The sequence below is a fragment of the Vitis vinifera genome, chromosome 12 (genome assembly GCF_030704535.1).
Source record: "Vitis vinifera cultivar Pinot Noir 40024 chromosome 12, ASM3070453v1".
NCBI lineage: Eukaryota > Viridiplantae > Streptophyta > Magnoliopsida > Vitales > Vitaceae > Vitis > Vitis vinifera.
In genome coordinates, this window is record NC_081816.1 from 10,069,503 (window position 1) to 10,089,066 (window position 19,564).

The 19,564-nt window shown below is 36.2% G+C and overlaps 2 protein-coding genes across 3 annotated transcripts; one reads left to right on the forward strand and one right to left on the reverse strand.

Annotated features, from left to right (window-relative positions):
* Positions 1–34: 34 nt before the first annotated feature.
* Positions 35–16,329, forward strand: LOC100247779 (uncharacterized). 2 transcript variants are annotated; one of them, XM_002266107.4, is made up of 4 exons: positions 35–518; positions 14,936–15,152; positions 15,320–15,623; positions 15,695–16,329. In XM_002266107.4, the coding sequence occupies exons 1-4, from the start codon at positions 226–228 to the stop codon at positions 16,177–16,179; spliced, it is 1,299 nt and encodes a 432-aa protein (XP_002266143.1). In that variant the 5' UTR covers positions 35–225; the 3' UTR covers positions 16,180–16,329. The 2 variants fall into 2 exon arrangements, with proteins under 2 accessions (XP_002266143.1, XP_010657514.1); XM_010659212.3 differs by having other exon boundaries at positions 59–518; positions 14,936–15,146.
* A 2,034-nt stretch (positions 16,330–18,363) lies between these two features.
* Positions 18,364–19,292, reverse strand: LOC100252893 (uncharacterized). Its single transcript, XM_002266067.5, has 3 exons — positions 18,897–19,292; positions 18,658–18,816; positions 18,364–18,568 (listed from the first exon to the last, which is right to left on the reverse strand). Exons 1-3 carry the CDS (start codon positions 19,158–19,160, stop codon positions 18,506–18,508), a joined length of 486 nt encoding a protein of 161 aa, XP_002266103.2. The 5' UTR covers positions 19,161–19,292; the 3' UTR covers positions 18,364–18,505.
* Positions 19,293–19,564: the final 272 nt, after the last annotated feature.

The following is a 19,564-nucleotide window of genomic DNA, read 5'->3' on the forward strand; positions in this document are numbered from 1 at the left end:
ATAATAATCATAAGCATCCGAAGTCTTTTAAGTTCAAATATTGAAGTGTATCCTTTTTTTATTTTATTCAATAACAAGTTTGGCGAATATTTTGGGTAGGAGAAAGGGGAACTTCCCCCAAGTCCATTAGATTGACGCCAAAGTGGCCAAACCTACTGAAAACTGAACCCGGTCATCGGTGGAGGAGGGAGAGGGTTCTGATTGGACAGTGGTTAACCGCTTGTGATGCGGCGATTCATTATGATGGGGCAGAAACAGAGTCTGAGATGTTTCAGCAGCAGCGCCAGATCAGTTATGAGTTTTGGGGATGGCAGCCATGGGGCTCTGGGCTTGCCCTCCTCCCTAATTGGCCTAGGGGGCGACGCTTACGAACCCACGCCCGTTCCAGGGCTTCCATCTGATGTTTGCAGCGTTAGTGCCGGCCACTACCACTCCCTCGCCGTGACCGCACAAGGAGAGGTCTGGGCTTGGGGCAGAAACCATGAAGGTCAGCTCGGCAGAGGTCTTCTTGCTCCAAGGTCCTCTCTACCATTCTCATCCTCCCCCAATTTCCTTTTTCTATTTCCCCCGTCTTTTAGCATGTACTTTAACTTTTGGATTCAATGCTAAGTGGTTTGAAGTTGAAAGCCATAGTACTGGTTGGGAACTGTTAGAACTTAGAACAGAAACACTTTTTTTATCCTCAAAAACACGTGGTATATATATATATATATATATATATATATATATTTTTTTTTTTTTGGTTGTGGTTGAAAACAGCTTTTTCAAATTTTGTTGTCTTTTTTTTAAACAATAAAATTTAAGGTATTTTACTTGTACAATCAACGATGAAAATATCAGTAATCATGAACATATTGGTACTTTGATTTTATGGATATATCGGATATATCAGGGATATATCCGATATATCTCGGCGGATATTTTGACATAAAATATTGATAAACAAAAAATTCATCAAAACTTATGAAAATATAAGAAAAAACTATTAAAAATGAAATTAGAAGTATAATAGACATTTTAAAGTTGTTTTGTTGAAGAAATTAATATATGTATGATATGATTTGCGATATTAAATTTAATTATATAGTGTCGACCGATAAGAAATATGAATTTTATAAGTGTAGACTCGTTATGAAGTTAAATTATTACAAATATACTAATTATGTGATTTAAATATATTACTATAAGTTAATTTACTTACCTCTATTGAAAACTAGATTTTGTTTTTGAAAACTAGATCGAAGCGATTTTAAGAATTGTTTTAAAAAAGTGAAGGAAGAAGTTTGTGACACATACTCTAATTGCATCGTGTCTGAATGTGGTGATTGTAATATCTTACATCATATAGGGGGAGAAGTTAGGGGAAAAAGTTTCTAATGCTATTTATTTTTTTATGTATAAGTAAAAGACAAAAGCATATTATATATAAAGAGAAAAAGGCACCCAAAGGACAACCCAAAGCATACCTGGAGTATACAAGAGGTGACTCAAGGTGAAAGCCAAGAAGAAGAGGGGTTACAAAAACTTACCCACCCTCATTTAGAACCCAACCAATAAAAAATGTCAATAAATGATAATGGACTTACATCTATGAACAACTTACCCCAAGAGCAATGATTACAAATAAAAGAATTTTTCAATCTTTGAAACCGAAACTCCCCATTTTTGAAAGCAATCATGTTTCTTTCCTTTCAAACTATCTAAAAGAGGCATAAAGGAGTTGTCTTCCACACCTTTTGACGCTTTTTGCCCACAAAGGAACCATTCCAATTAAAAAGAGTCTCTTTAACCAATTAAGGAAGAACCCACTGTCACCCCAAAGAGAGCAAAAATTAACTCTCACAAAACCTTAGCCTTGAAGCAATGAATTAGGATGTGGTCTATACACTCTTCTTCAACAAGGCAAAGAAAACATCTTTTAGCTAGAGTCCACCCCCTCCTCTTTAACTGATCCAATGTTAAGACCTTGACCTATGATGTTCTAATGCTATATATTATTCCACATAGAAGGGGGTGATTGTAGAGTGGATTTTGACAAAAATATTGCCGAGCACCCCATTGATTTCTCCACATTTTCTACTTTTTTCTACCTTTGTTTGTGCTTATTGTTTATCTAATTTTTGATATGTCGAAAACATCGAAACTATGCTTGGTTTTACAAAAATTTGAGGGAAAGAAAATAGAAAGGAAATGTAGAAGAAAATAAAATTGAAAGGAAAATAAAAATAGATTTAACTTTTTCCTAGTAAAAACCAAACATGAGCATATTATTTTCCTTAATATTTTTTTTCTTTTGTTAGTATTTTCCAGGAACCAAACATAGCCGAAGCAAATTAGAATAAGCTTTACTGAAATTATGAAATCAAACTTAGAAATGATTTCTATTTTGCTTATCTTGACTCCACAAGCTGTGGAACAGTAATAAGAAGATTTTCTCAAATCAATCATGCCAGGAGTTTGTAGAAATATGCTCAAGCCTTAGACGACAACAGGATAAAATGTGTTGTTCTTCTTTTCTAAGATATCTTATTATCTTCCATTTCACGTGGAGTTAGTGTTATATATCCAGGTGATGAATGAAAAATGTGCTTAGGCAGCATCACTGGTAGTGCCTTTCAAATTTAAGTTAAAAGGACAAAGTGCCAATTCTAGTTTGATTGATGGCATGGATTCTCTGGATTGAGCAAAGAGAGTCGAAGGGTTGAATCAAGTAAAAGTTTCAATGGCATTTGCATCTCATATCATTTCTACAGCCAACAAAGATGATGGATCTTTATGGTTTTGGATAAGTCATTAGTTCTATACGCTGAATCCCTAGAAACAAATAACAGAAAAATGCTTTGTTCTGTTTCTATAAACAAAGAACTTCCATTTCATCTGGGGTCAATGATATATATCCAGATAATGAATGAAATGTGCTTAAGGAGTATTCCTTCTGATAGTGTTCATCAATTTAAAGATGAAAAGGCTGTTTAGCGGCATCATTAATCTTAGTTACAACAGTGTAAGCACTTTAGTTTGACCTTGTAACCATTTCTAATCATTTCAGTTACTGTAGCAATTCTAGAGTCTTCCTCAATGTACAGATATGTATTTTAAGAGAACCGGAAATACAAGAAACATGGCAACTCTCTTCTTCCAAAATCTGTCTTTGTGACATTCTCTCAAACACATTTGAGTTTTCTACATTTTGTCTGGGTATCAGAGCTTGTGATCCTTGAAGCTCTCCTTCCATGGCATCTGAAGATACCTCATCCTCTACTCTTGGTCGTTCTCACCACAATGGTACTAGTTCAAGTCCAAATATAATTTTGATAATGCCATCTCCGAACAAAGCATTCATCATCAGATTTGATCGCTCAAATTATCTTCAATGGTGTACTCAGATGCTGAATATTGTAATTGCTAATGGAGTCGAGGAGATGATTGATGAGTCATGATCTTGTCCACCGAAACTTCTTAAGAACTCTGAAACTACAAATCCAGATTTTAATATCTGGCAATGACATAATCGTCTAGTCATGTGGTGGATTTAGTCACCCCTCCTTGAAAATGTGATGTCTCAAATCATCGGTCTCACTTCCACTTTCGAGATTTGAAATGCTCTTGAGACATTCTTCTTTGCCACTTCAAAGGCTAGAATTATGCAACTTCGCCTTCAACTCCAGACTATAAAGAAAGGTGGCTTGAATATGATTGAATATCTTCTCAAGGTGAAATTTGTTGCAGATAATCTTAATGGGATTGGAGAACCGATTTTTGAACAAGATCATGTTCTTTACTTGCTCGAGGATTAGGAGTTAATCACAACTCCTTTGTGGTCTTTGTAACGTTTAGGCATGAACCCTTGCATCTAGAAAAGATTCACAATATGTTGCTCACTTACAAGAGCATCGCTTAGAGCAACAAAATGCCACCAATGAGGCAAATCTTCTTCAGGCAAGCGTAGCTTCTTTGCAACCACAAGGAAACAACTCTAAAAAAAATAAATCAAAGGTTTGGATAATTCAAGTTTCAAGGAGGAAACCATAATTAGGGCCAACCGTCATTAAACTAACAACAGTTTGATTGTCGCTGACATAGCATCTATACCAATAACAATGGAAATCCAAACAGAGGTAACAACTAAGGTAATTTTGGAAACAATTTTTCTAATTTCCAAGACTTAATTTTTCCGGAAATGGTGGTGGTAAGCCACAATGCCGAATAAATGTTATATGTACAAAGTAGAAGAGGAAATGGGTGATCATATCCTCCTACATTGTTCGAAAATACACATTTTGCGGCAGTTGATTTTTTCTTTATTTGATGTACAATGGATGATGCACTCCTCAGTGAGAGAGATGCTCTTAAGTTAGCACTCCTTTGTTGGGAAAAAAAACTTATTTTGGAATATTTGGAGCAAAAAGAATAGGAGAGCCTTTGAAAATTATAAAAGCTTGGACCAAGTAATTAAAAATTCTTTTTTGTTTCTTTTTTAGGATTGGGTTGGATTGTACATTGGAGATGACTCTTTGTCGATGTTAGACTTCATAGATTGGTGTTAGAAAAATTAGGCTAATTCAATCTAAGGTAATCACCCTTTGGGGGGGGTGGTGAGTAGGGTAATGGTCTCTTTTTGCAAATTTAAATTGTATGATAGACTGGTGTTAGAAAAATTATGCTAATCCAATTTAAGGTAATCACCCTAGGGAGGCTGAATAGGGTAATGATCTCTTTTTGCAAATTTAAATTGTATGAGTGCAAGAGACAATTATATGCAAATATATAATAAAACAATATAAAAACAATTGCATATAAAGTAAAAGAGTAGAGAAGAGAGAATGCAAACACAAGATTTTATAGTGGTTCGGCGCAACCCGACCTACATCCACTCTCCTCTAGCTTTAATCCTAAGCTTGAGGTTCCACTAATGCAAGACTTCCAAATCAAGTCTTCAAGCAATACAATTGGATTATGGTTCTTAGGCTAATCCAATCTAAGGTAATCACCCTAAAGGGGGAGGAGGGGGGAGGGGGGGTGAATAGGGTAATGGTCTCTTTTTACAAATTTAAATTGTATGAGTGCAAGAGATAATTATATGCAAATATATAATATAATAATATAAAAACAATTACAGATAAAGTAAAAGAGTAGGGAAGAGGGAATGCAAATACAAGATTTTATAGTGGTTCGATGCAACCCCGCCTACATCCACTCTCCTCTAACTTCAATCCAAGCTTGAGGTTCCACTAATATAAGGCTTCCAAACCATGCTTTTAAATAATACAATTGGATTATGGTTCCAATCCACCCTCTTGGACTTTTGGCTCCAAGCACCCTTTACATTTTCTAAGAGATACCCCACTCTTGAACAACCCCTCAAGTGATACTCCACACTTGAGAATCCCTAAGTGATTCCTCACACTTAGACTTTTCTTCTTAAAGATTTACAAATGAATAAAGGATCTCACAAAATCCTAGTACAAAACTTTAAGGCTCAAATGATATAAGAAAACTAAAATTGAATGGCGCACTAAAAATATGCAAGTTTTAGAATAATGGTGTACTAAAAAAGACTCTCTCAAGGCTCAAATATATTCAAGAAAGATTTAGGAAGGTTAAGCTCATAAAACAATGAAGATTGAAGCATTTTTATAGAGGAAAAATGTCAAACTAGCCGTTGGGGGTTCGACCGATCTAGCTAGGGGTCGACTAGTTGACTAGCTGTTAGCATTTAATGCTTCACAAGTGACCGTTGGACCTTGATCAACCCTTGACCGGACCTCAACCAGTTGAGGTGGGGGTCGACCAGTTGAGGTTCAACCTTGATCGGTTGAACAACCATTCTGGAAGAGAGAGAGTTTTTTTGCATCCGTTGACCAGTTGAGCTGGGGGTCGACCGGTTCCTCATCCGGTTCAATCGGTTGAGCCGTTTTTTGGCTTAACAACCAACTTTTTCAACTTAAAACCTTTTAAACAAGTTTGGAAAATATTTTACACAAGGTTTTAGTTGAAAACATGAAATTTTCCAATTTTAAAATATTTAAAACAAAATAACTCTTGGATGATTTTAGTGTATAAGTAAAGAATCTAATGCATGAAAATCCTAGTGCACCAATAACCTTATAAAGAGATCTTATGTAGCTTAGATCTTGAAAAACACTTCTCTTTGAGCCCTTTTTCTTCTTTTTGTTTTCTCTTTGGCTTGATTTGTCTTTGTGATTGCCACTTTAGAAATCGTCTTGTTTAATTACACTTGAAATATAATCATTAGTTCTAAACCTTGTTTTGTTATCATTAAAACCGAGATTAACCAAACCTTGGTTTCACAACTGATTAGGCTCTTCTTAGGACGGGGTTGCTAGTTTTTGTGTTTTCGCGCTTCTAGTTATTTTGTATATGTCATGTATACTTTTTTCTATTAGTATAATCTTCTTTTACCTATTAAAAAAAAAAAAAGTATGAAGCCCTTATGAAGAATGATACTTGGATTTTGGTTTTGATTCGTGCCTAGTCGGTGTCTCAGCTGATTCGCGTCCAGCTGGTATCCTTGATTGCGGGAGTAATCAACAAAATTTATAACCTATTACACCATGAACTAGGGTAGCAAAGACAAAGCTACTATAGCATAGTGGCTCTAGGATCGTTCACTGGGATGGGTTTTCACTTCACAATTGATATTAATTCAAAGCTGAATTGGTGTCTTTTCATTTCAAGGTTAGCTTTAAAAGAAAACATAAAGATGTTTGAATGAAAAAGGTTTGGTTTTAAACTAACCAAAAATAGTAACTGATTTTACTTACAAAGAAAAAGTGTTTCTTGGAGTTTAGATCACTAGGCTCAGGTTCCTCATACAAAACGGAGAGTTCCGGTCACTTGTTTCTTTTCCTCGCATTAGAAAATTAACATATAGTTAATTCTCTAACCGGTGTGGTACAGATGCTTCCCATTAATGGGTTCAAACACTAAATCCCTTTCACTGATGCACCTTGCAATGACTCATACCTCTCACCTAGCACTTGCCATTCAAGGTGATTTTTAACCTTGGATTATCCGTCAAAAGAGAACAAGAGATAACAATTAGACCTCCATGGAGCAAGATTGCAAGCAATAAGAATCCATGGAATCCGAAAGCTTACCAAGTATTGGCTATTCAAGAAAATCCTACCTTCAAACCATCTCCCAAAAGCTCGCAAGAGATAAACTAGTGCATCTCCATGGACAGAGATCACTTGCCTTACCAAGTGTTGGCTCAGGTGAATTGAAGGCGTTTTAAGTTAACTAAAAAGATAAAAACCATTAACGGGTCACACTTTCTCTTCATTAAAAATTAAAACAAAAAAACTTCCAATTTATGCATGTGGAAAATTACCCGGTTTTCTTCACTCCAAGAGACAAAAAGCCTAATCTCTCATCCTCTTAGGAAAAATCCTTAGAGTTTGATTGACTAGAAAGAAAAAGAATGAGAAAACAAATATATATAAGAACAAAGCAAGTGCTCTGTTCGTTAATTCCATATATTATATGATCGATGATATATTCAATATCTTGTGTAAAGGAAATTACAAACTATATATAAGGGTTTATTCACCATTTTTCCAAACTTAATAACTAAGGAATCCTATCATTGGTGGGTTACAAGGAGACTTTGGGAATTTAGACATAAAATATCTAAAGCAAAATATATCAAAATATCCCAAAATATCGATGGCAAATGTCAGGAAGCTTCAGGAGAACATAGCAGCACTGTGCAGAATGGCTGCTCTCCCATCTGGGTAGACGCTATCCGATGATCCGGATACATCCGTCCGGAGAAGTTGAAACACTTCCTCTTCTATCCGACGCTTGAATTCTGGACGTGAACATCCGGGGTGGAAAGTACGCGGCAGCCAGATGCAATGGCGGCGCACATCCGGGTGCACATGGCGGCAGTCGAGTGTGCTCCTATCTGGATATGTGGTCCGGACGCCCTCCGATGGTGTATCCGGATGCCCTGTCCGGGTATACTTCTTGCATGGATTCCAAAGAACTCTCCTCAATCTCATATTGCTTTGGTGATAAAAAAGCTATCAAAACACCAAAACTTAACACATTTTTTATTAGAATTGATTGCAAGGGTCCTTAACATGCCAATTGAGTTAAAAGGTGATAACTACTACTCAAAAGTGTATAAAAGAGTTAATTAAAAGCTATGAAATATCACTTTTTGAGTAGTAATCACTCCCCCCAACCGACATATTTTTAGTCCCTTAGCAATGAAGGAGAGAAAAATAAAAATAAACAACACTATAATTTACAAAATCATGCTGATCACTTCCAAAAAATAATCAAGTGGCATGATGATCTAACTCTCACATGGAACATTAAAGAAATAGAACTCAAAATTCAACAAGAGTTATCAAATAACTTATCTAATCACAATTCTTAAAGAGAAGGCATTATGCAAATTTAAGCTTTAAAAGAGTTTCCACTCCCAAATGGTCAAACCTTACTCTTCCACAAAAATCTAAGTGTTATTTATTAGTTTCCGAATATAGTATGTTGAACTAATCTCTCCCCCCAACCTAGTTCTTTTTCAAAGCTTAGCAAACTAGTCAACCTCCAATAGGCTAAGAACGCACCTCTTTTTTCACAATTTTTTTTCATTGTAGGAGTACAAGGCTTAAGGGTATTCTTTTCTAAATTGTCCATGTAACGGGGGTCCATCGATGACTCCCAACCAATTAAGGTTTAGGGCATCAAGCTTTAAGGATTTTTCAACCACTAACTCCTCGGATTTTACCCCGGACTTTTGAGAATGAATTTTTAATACCTAAACACCTACAGTATGTTAAACTCCACCCATTCACCCTTGTAACGAGCATTGAGGTCGGTGACTCCCAACCAATTAAGGCTTAGGGCATCAGATTTTAAAGATTTTCACCATATACCCCTCAGACCTTGCTCGGGTTTCAAGGCAAGCAAACATTTTTCTTTTTCTTCTTTTCAAAGACTCATTGGCCTTTTATAAGGTGTCCCAATACTATTAAATGAGGTCAAAGGTACCAAGTCTAAAATTTTCCTAAGTCAAGAGGGAAATAGTTTTTCATCTTATAATCGGAACCTATTGTGCACAGTGTGTGAATAGCTTAAAGTGGAAGACATAAGCTTGAATTCAATAGAAATTTCAACAATTCATCAACTTTAGTAAGCATAATACAAAATCTAAGTCAAGTGAAAAGGCAAAAATTCAATTTCTCTCATTTCATTTTGAAAATTTTTTCTTAATAACCATGGAGAGTAGAATAAAAACTTAAAAATTTTAAAATTAAGCAAAAGACAACTAAATTACCAAAATAACTTAGCATTAATAACAAAAACTTCCTTCCTCAACTCTCCCCCCAACCAAGTTGAACATTGTCCTCAATGTGACAAAGCGATTAAAAAAATAGGAAGTGGTACCTCTTAAGTGACATGGAGTCTGAGTCGTATAAGAGAAACCACATGTTTCAAAAAAAATAGTGAGTAGAGAAAATAGAAAAATGCCAAGTTTTAAATAAGAATTGATGTCTATATATGATGCATCATCAGTAATACATCCAATCTCAGAATATAAGACATCAAAATCATAGAATTATATATACTATATAAAGTCAAAAAGTAAAGAGATGATCAAATAATGGTAAGGTCCTGTGGAGCTGATGCATCTGTGGTGGCCTTCTGAGTGGGTTGGATCAAGACTTTGACCTCTGTTCTGGTATTCTCCTTGGATGGCATAGTCTCCTCAACTGGAGCTCTCAGCTGGAGCTATGGGCTTTAATGGTTTAAGGAGGTCAGAAATGAAGTGAGAGGCTTCATGTGTGTGATCCCAAGGTGTGCGGGGCTCTGTTGGTAAGGAGGGGGATTTTCGCAGCCCATTTCGCAGCTACGAAATGGGCGTACGGCGCTGCGAAGTGGCACTCGTGTGCCCTTAGAAATGGGGGCCCGACTGCGAAATAAAAAAAAAAAAATTTCTGCTTTGGCTTTGCGCAGTTCATCTTGAAACGGCCAATACTTCTTCGTTTCAAATCCAATCGTGCACTGTTTGAAGCGTTGGACTCCTGACTTCCCGAGCTTCGAAACGAGATAAAGTATGCATAATTTGAGCTCCAGGAAGTACTCCAAAAACCTGTCCAACAGTAGCGAAATGAGGGTGCAGCTGCGACATTTCAGGTTATTGTTTGCACAGTCATCTTGATTTTGATCATCCAAAAACCTATATTACATCAAAACAAATTAAAATTAAAGCATTTAAATCAAAATTCAAACAAGTAATAAATAAAACAAAAAGGTATGGACTAGCTAGTCTTTAAAAAGACTTAAGTCCATCAAAAAATTTGATCCTGGTTCAGCTTGCCCGGATCCCATATGAAGTTTGCATCCCTCACTTGGGATTTGCTTTGTATGATTTTCCCATACAAAGCTTGGAGGAAAAGTGGAGGTATGCGTTTCTTCATCAATTCTTCCTTGATGACTGTCTTCTGTGATTTTTCATTTATACAGTCATCTTTCTCTGTACTTTTCCCCTTTCTCTTTCCTTTTATTTCCTCCCTCTTTTCTTTCTCTGTTTCACTCTCTTCCTTGTGCTCTAGCTTGCATGTGGGCAGCTCAACCTCTTTACCACTCCTCAAAGTGATAACCGTTTTAACTTCCTTCACCATTAATAATTCTCCCTTTTGAGTCTCCACTTGATGGAAACCCTTGGAATTTTGATAAGGTTGAGAAGGAAAGTTTCCTTTTTCTTGCACTTTGTTGAGGTTGGCAAACCTTGAGCTTGAGTATTCGAGATTGTCTGTCTTCTGAGACAGATCATTCAACCTCCCATCCATATTTCTGTCTTGGCTGTCAATTTCTTGTCTGACTTGAGCATTTTCTTGCCTGAATTGATCAATGATGGATTTCTGGGATGCTACAATTCCACAACCTTGGTAAGGTTCACAATTGCTTGTTCAAGGTTTGAGGTTTGCTGTGATGCTTGAGCAGGTTGTTGATATTGAGGTGGCTGTGGTTTCCAAGAGAAATTTGGATGATCCCTCCAATTGGAATTGTAGGTGTTGCAATCACCAAACATTTCCCTCACGGCTGGAATGGTAGGACACTCCTCCACCAAGTGCTTAAAAGATTGACAAATGCCACATGGCATACCAAACATCTCCCTCGCCGCTGGAAGGATAGGACACTCCTCCACCAAGTGCTCAAAAGATTGACAAATGGCACACAACATAGCTTGCACTAGTGTTTTAGAAATGGCATGCACAACTAGCAATTTGTGAATTAAAAACAGAGAAAACAAAAGAAAATAAAATTCTAAAGAAAATTATTAAGATTAACTAAAAGCTAAATAAAAGATATACTAAAATATGAACAAAGAAAAATAAATAAATAAAAAGAGTTAGTAAAGGGAAAAGAAAAATCACCAAACTTGTGATAAAGATCACAAGTACTCTGAAGAGGTCATATCACTGTAAAGTGGCACCATCCCCGGCAACGGCGCCATTTGATTCATGCCCAGTCAGTGTCTCAGCTGATTCGTGTCCAGCTGGTATCCTTGATTGCGGGAGTAATCAACAAAATTTATAACCTATTACACCATAAACTGGGGTAGCAAAGACAAAGCTACTATAGAATAGTGGCTCTAGGATCGTTCACTGGGATGGGTTTTCACTTCACAATTGATATTAATTCAAAGCTGAATTGGTGTCTTTTCATTTCAAGGTTAGCTTTAAAAGAAAACATAAAGATGTTTGAATGAAAAAGGTTTGGTTTTAAACTAACCAAAAATAGTAACTGATTTTACTTACAAAGAAAAAGTGTTTCTTGGAGTTTAGATCACTAGGCTCAGGTTCCTCATACAAAACAGAGAGTTCCGGTCACTTGTTTCTTTTCCTCGCATTAGAAAATTAACATATAGTTAATTCTCTAACCGGTGTGGTACAGATGCTTCCCATTAATGGGTTCAAACACTAAATCCCTCTCACTGATGCACCTTGCAATGGCTCATACCTCTCACCTAGCACTTGCCATTCAAGGTGATCTTTAACCTTGGATTATCTGTCAAAAGCGAACAAGAGATAACAATTAGACCTCCATGGAGCAAGATTGCAAGCAATAAGAATCCATGGAATCCGAAAGCTTATCAAGTATTGGTTATTCAAGAAAATCCTACCTTCAAACCATCTCCCAAAAGCTCGCAAGAGATAAACTAGTGCATCTCCATGGACAGAGATCACTTGCCTTACCAAGTGTTGGCTCAGGTGAATTGAAGGCGTTTTAAGTTAACTAAAAAGATAAAAACTATTAACGGGTCACACTTTCTCTTCATTAAAAATTAAAACAACCAAACTTCCAATTTTTGCATGTGGAAACTTACCCGGCTTTCTTCACTCCAAAAGACAAAAAGCCTAGCCTCTCATCCTCTTAGGAAAAATCCTCAGAGTTTGATTGGCTAGAAAGAAAAAGAACGAGAAAACAAATATATATAAGAACAGAGCAAGTGCTCTGTTCGTTGATTCCATATATTATATGATCGATGATATATTCGATATCTTGTGTAAAGGAAATTACAAACTATATATAAGGGTTTATTCACCCTTTTTCCAAACTTAATAACTAAGGAATCCTATCATTGGTGGGTTACAAGGAGACTTTGGGAATTTAGACATAAAATATCTAAAGCAAAATATCCCAAAATATCGGTGGCAAATGTCAGGAAGCTTCAGGAGAACACAGCAGCACTGTGCAGAATGGCTGCTCTCCCATCCGGGTAGATGCTATCCGATGATTCGGATACATCCCTCTGGAGAAGTTGAAACACCTCCTCTTCTATCTGGCGCCTGAATTTTGGACGTGAACATCCGGGGTGGAAAGTACGCGGTAGCCGGATGCAATGGCGGCGCACATCCGGGTGCACATGGCGGCAGTCAGGTGTGCTCCTATCTGGATATGTGGGCCGGACGCCCTCCGATGGTGTATCCAGACGCCCTGTCTGGGTATACTCCTTGCATGGATTCCAAAGAACTCTCCTCAATCTCATATTGCTTTGGTGATCAAAATGCTATCAAAACACCAAAACTTAACACATTTTTTATTAGAATTAATTGCAAGGATCCTTAACATGCCAATTGAGTTAAAAGGTGATAACTACTACTCAAAAGTGTTTAAAAGAGTTAATTAAAAACTATGAAATATCACTTTTTGAGTAGTAATCAGGTTCCTTTATCTTCTACTCAACATGCCATTGGTTGTAAGTGAATATACAAGTTAAAATATAAGCCTAATGGTAAGTATTGATCGGTATAAAGCTTGTTTGGTAGCTAAGGGGTTTGATCAAACCCTTGGTTTTAACCATTTTGAAACATTTAGTCCTACTGTCAAGCCAACTACCATTCGAATTGTTCTTAATTTGGCCTTAAGCAAGGCATGGAGTATTTGACAACTCAATGTGCATAATGCTATTCTCAATGGTGACTTAGCCAAGCAAGTCTTTATAACTCAGCCCGAGGGGTTTGTGGACACTTCCAAACCCAATTATGTGTGTAAATTGACCAAAGCTCTTTATGGCTTAAAACGGGCTATAGTCATGTGGTTTACCAAGCTCAGTACTGCTCATATCCAATGGGGTTTTTGTGACTCCAAAGTTGATACCTCTATGTTTATCTATCAGAAGCATTCTCACATGTTGTCTGTTTTAGTCTGTGTATGACATTATTGTAACTGAGAGTAGTGACTCACTTATTTAGCACCTCATTTCTACTATTAACACCCAGTTTGTTTTAAAGGACTTGAGACCTCTCAGTTTTTTTCTTCGTATTGAACTTGTATGGTCTGGCTCTACATCTTTGTCAAGCCAAATATATTCATGATCTTCTTAATCGTGTTGGTTTATCTGATGCCAAGCCTATAGCCACTCTCATATCTTCTGGTACTGTTTTCTCCATTTCTGATGGTACTCCCTTGGAATATCCTACATTGTACCGCAACTTGGTTGGTGCTTTGCAATATTGCACTATCACATGACCTGATATTACTTGTACAGTTAATAAACTTTGTCAGTTTATGCATGCTCCTACATCCACTCATTTTTAAGTAGTCAAATGTGTTCTTCATTATCTTAAGGGCTCTACCATCTTTGGTCTTTCACTCCAACTATTTTCATCTCTTGATTTAACTTACAATGATGCAGATTGGGCAAGTTGTCTTGATGATAGGCATAGCACTAGTGGGTATTGTATTTCTTTTTGTGCCAATCTTATCTCCTGGTCCACTTGTGAATCGAAGGTGGTCTCTCATTCCAACATTGAATGTGAATACCAGGTTCTTGCTAATGCTGCAGCTGAGCTTGCTTGGATCCAATCTTTGCTTCTTAAACTTCATAGTCCCCTTTTTTGCATTCCTGTCGTTCTCTGTGACAACCTTTGTACAATTTATTTGGCCATTAATCCTGTACTGCATTTTTGTGCCAAACATGTAGAGATTGATTATCAGTTTGTGCAAGAGCATGTTTTGCAGAAGACACTAGTTGTTTGGTTTATCACCTCTGTTGAGCAGCTTACAGCTGTTATAACTAAGGCCTTACCCACATTACACTTCTTGGGATTTCACAGCAAGCTCACAGTTCTTTCCTGACCTGTGTGCTTGAAGGGGAGGTTAAGCGACATTGTTAATCTTAGTTACATCAGTGTAACCACTTTAGTTTAACCATGTAACCATCTCTAACCGTTTCAGTTACTGTAATAGTTCTGGAGTCTTCCTTAATGTGTGTGTGTGTGTGTGTGTGTGTGTGTGTGTGTGTGTGTATTATTTTAAGAGAACCAAATATACAAGAAACAGAGCAACTCTATTCTTCCAAAAATCTCTGTGAAGTGTTCTCAAACACATTTGAGTTTTCTGCGTTTTGTCTAAGGCAAATCACTGATTATTGTTTGATTGATACCAGAGATTCATGGAATGTGCCAACGAGAGTAGAAGGGTTGAATCAAGTAAAAGTTCGAGCTGCATTTGCATCTGGTGTCATTTCTACAGCCATTGGAGATGACGGCTCTTTGTGGGTCTGGGGAAAGTCTAAGCATGGGCAGCTTGGCCTTGGAAAAGGAATCAGTGAGACTGTAGTACCTTCCAGAGTTGAAGCACTTGCAAGAGAAAAAATAGTTAAGGTGGTCTCTTCATTGTAATTAAGGTAGAAATATATAACACATGCTAATTGATGTTGGAATTGACATTTCTCAGTTGGACAAGGAATTAATTCACAGCCCTAGTATGGTATGATTGATCTCTTGCCTTTTTTGGAGGGAAAATTTCTTGAGCTGTCTTTCTCTGACAGGTCTCACTTGGTTGGGGACATGCTTTGGCACAAACTGAGGATGGAAAATTGTTTGGGTGGGGTTATTCAGCAGACGGTAGATTAGGACAGGTTGGGAAAGCTTTGGAGGTGTTTCCACTGAATTCAGTTGCAGATAGGGAACTCTCAAGTTCGAAGCTGGAAGTTGCTGAAAATATGGTCTTGAAAGGAATTGAGAAGGAGAAAAACATGCCTATCATCTGGGAGCCTAGTCTGATCGAAGAAGAAAATGGTGTTGGCATTGTAGATGTGGCATGTGGGCTTGATCATTCCTTAGTTCTTTGCGGTAAGTGACTTTTCCACAGCCTCTATGGATTTAAATATGCATTCATGTGAATCCTAATTGTCTTACTTCAGTTAATGGCAACCTATTAAGCGGTGGGAGCAATATTTATGGTCAGTTGGGCAGAGTGGCACAAGACTATGGAATGGTACCAGTTACTACAAGTTTCATTCCGATATCTATATCATCAGGCCTTGGCCATTCTTTGGCAATTTGTCAGGTTGAATCATCAGAGGCCATAGGAGGTGCCACAAGCATCATTTCATGGGGATGGAACCAGTTTTTTCAGCTTGGGAGGGCAGGGCCCGGGAGCTGCCCATTGGCGGTGAAGGGGTTGGCAGGGGAAACACCAGTTGCGGTATCAGGAGGACGTGCACACTCCATTGCCCTCACATCTAAGGGAGAGGTGTGGGTTTGGGGTTGTGGCAAAAGTGGTAGGCTTGGATTAGGAAGCTCTACTGATGAGGTTGAGCCAAGCTTGCTTGAATATTTGGAAGGCTCTGAGGTTCTACAAGTCGCATCAGGCTTCGATCATAATCTAGTCCTGGTTGCTAATTGATCATTCTATCCTGGTTGCTCAACGATGCACTTTGAAAGCAGAGAGACTGTAATTGAATCATAGCATGGGTTTTGCTGTTTCAATATTTCTGTTTGAACTTATTTATTCTTTTTAGTAGAATCTATGCTTACATGGGGCTTCATCATTCAATGCTTACTTACCTTTCTCGTATGGCTAAGATGAGGACTTCCAAATGGATGAGCGGCAAGGGAAGATAAGAAATGGTGATCAGATCAGAAACGATTACACCTTGAGAAGGGATTTTTTTTCTTTTAAATGTTATTTTTAAAAAAATATTATTAAAATACAATTGTTTAAAAAATAAATATTTTAATATGATGTTCTACCATCACTTATTTAATTTTTGTACTTAACTCTTAAAGGGTGAATTCACTTTTTATCAATGCTTTTAAAATTGAATATGTTATTGAACTAGAAAAGTTATCGGTTCAGGGTTTATTACGATGTTACAAATATATAATTTATATATTATTATAATTTAAAATAAATAAAAATAATAATATATATGTTATATAAAAATTAATTTTTTATTTGAAAATCATAAAAAAATTATATAAAAAAATTGGTTTCAAATTATAAATTTAAATTAAAATCAGAATTTTAATTTAAAATTAGAAAATTTAAATTTTATTTTTAAATGAAAAACTTATTTTAAAATAAAAAATTTATTTAAAATTATAATGTTTTCATAAATGTAAATTAAAATCACAAGTTTTAAAAATCATAAAGTTAAAATAATAAATATAAAATAATAATGGATATGAAGTAAATAAAAATATAAAAACATTAAAAAAAAATTGTATGAAGTGGGAGGGTTGGAGGTGGGAAGGGGAAGAAAAGGAAAGAGAGAGAACTAACTAGAAAAGGAAACAGAACAGACAACCCTACTCAAACTATTGAATTGGATTGGATTGGTAATCGGTCTGCAGTTGGACCATCGAGTCGATCCAGTTTTTAAAACACTGCTTTTTATAAAGAGACGTTCATTTTTTTTTATTGAATTTCTTTTTTTAAAAGACAAGTTCTCTTATTATCTTAAAACTTTTTTATATTGAATTCATTTTTCAAAAGACATCTGTCCCCTTCTTTGTCAAGAGTGACAAATTTAGTTTAGGTTGAGCTCAGTCTTCCCTACTTGCAAGAAAAGTAGTGATTGTGTAAGAGAGTGCCTCGATGTGTTGCCAGTTGATCGTAAATCCCCATAAAACTAATTCGAAGTCAATCCCATAAAACAATAACTTTTAAGCTTGATTATCTCAATTAGATGAGAATCCTTGAGTTAAGAAATTCACTCTAAAGCACATAACCTCAAAAATGAAATCCAAAAATAAAAACTACGAATAATTTGAAATTATTTTTTATGCTACGAGTTTTAAAAAAATACACTACTACAACAAAAAAAACTCCTTGAAAAATTAGTTATGATTACATATGAAGAATTGATGGTATCATAGAGGTAGACAAAAGTCACAAGACTAGGCATGTAATTAACCAAGCTAGTCATAATTGCATATGTGGAATTGATCGAATTGGTTGAGGTAGACAAGAGTCACAAGACCAGGCACATAATTAACTATTAATAAAGAAAATGCTATTATACATATTTGGTATCATATCAAACTCAAAAATCTTCAAAAGTTATTGAGATCAATTCGTAAGATATAAAATAAATAATAAAGGAATGTGACTTTCAAAAAATATATATATAAAAAAGGAGACCTTTCAGATAAAGGAATGCAAATATATCAAAAAGTAATGATTAGTTACCATAATATATATAATATAAATTATTTGCATTTCCATTAATAGCACTTTCATTAAAAATATTTTTAAAAATAATCACTTGAGATTTGGACATAGAAAACAAAAAGGTGCTCTGGTAATATTTTTTTGTAATATATTATATAACAAAAAAAATAATTTTTGAAGTAATGACATATCAAGTAATTGTTCAAATCATTTAAGTGATTTTGTAGGGTTCTAAAAAATGGTTAAAAACATAATTTATGTATTTATATTAATTATGAATTTATGACCATGGCAGGATCAAAGATAGAGTTGGACAGTGGAATGGAGAAACATGATTTGTGGGAGTGATCACAAATACTTGGACTGATGCATTTTGAGGATTGGATGGTTGTGGCTGTCAACAAAGCAACAAAATTTCAATGAAACTTTAATTTTCAGTAATTAATCAACCATAATCAAACCTCAAAACTTGTTCTCCCAAGTACAGGTTTTGAATAAGTATCTCCAATGTTAATCACCAAAAGGAAAAGAAAAACAGCATGGATAAGTAGCTCAATCAAAAATTCTCAGGGCTGTCATCCAGTTGTTTCTCGTCCTCTATATCTACCTCCAAGATTTCCTGAGGGTTGGAAAGAAGCTATGCTTTTACCAACCGATCAATTTATTTGAAATGGGTGGAATATAAATAAATATGAGAGAGTGACTCACCGGAATTCTCTGCTTCAAGTAATTAGCAACTCTGGCCAACACTGTGGAACGTTTGTGCCAAAAGCGACCTCTGAGACTGATCTTCACAAATGGTCCATCCAATTCAGCTAGCTCGGCTTCTCCTGTTATTCCAACTGAATTGTCGAAGATCTGCGCAAGCTGCGAACCAAAAACGCACAAATGTAAATTTCAAATCATGCTGCTTTGGAAGAAACAAATCGAAATGGCGGTCGACTTGCCTCCACTCGAGCATCGGCTAAAACCTGCCGGACGTTATCTTCTGTTAAATCGAGCGGTGAAAGCGAAGCTGTCACGGCTGCGAAGCGCGGTGTGGTGACGGCCGTCGATGGTCTCCGGCGACTCCATCTCAGCGGCACCATTGGCCCCTTCGCGCTTGTCATTCCTGTCGTCAGTTGGCTTCTGGTATTCGAGATCAGATGAGATGTAGGTAGGAGTGACGGTGTGGATATGCGAGGGTGATGATGGACAAATTCCCGAGACATCTCCTTTGCTAACTGTTAAGACAACCACAGCCTGTCTTTGGCTAATGGATTGAATTTCATAAAGGAGGCCCACGCTTTCCTGAAATTTCAGAAAATTCAGAACATTCTCTCTTTTTCTTTTTTCATTCATCGACTTTGATAGGATAGTGTAAAATTAAAATGTTTTTATGATTTTTTCAACTATAAAAATAATTAAGATACTTTTAAATTTTGAATTAAAAAAAAAAGAGAAAAAAAAATCTGTTTTAAGGCTCATTGCATCTCTCCGACGTAAATTACATTGAAAAATCTTTTTGAGAAAATAAAGGCTAAACTTAAATGAGAAAAACACCCAAGAGGAGAGTGAATTGGGTTTTTAAAAAACTTTTTCAATACAACAAATTCAAGCACAATAAAAACAAATA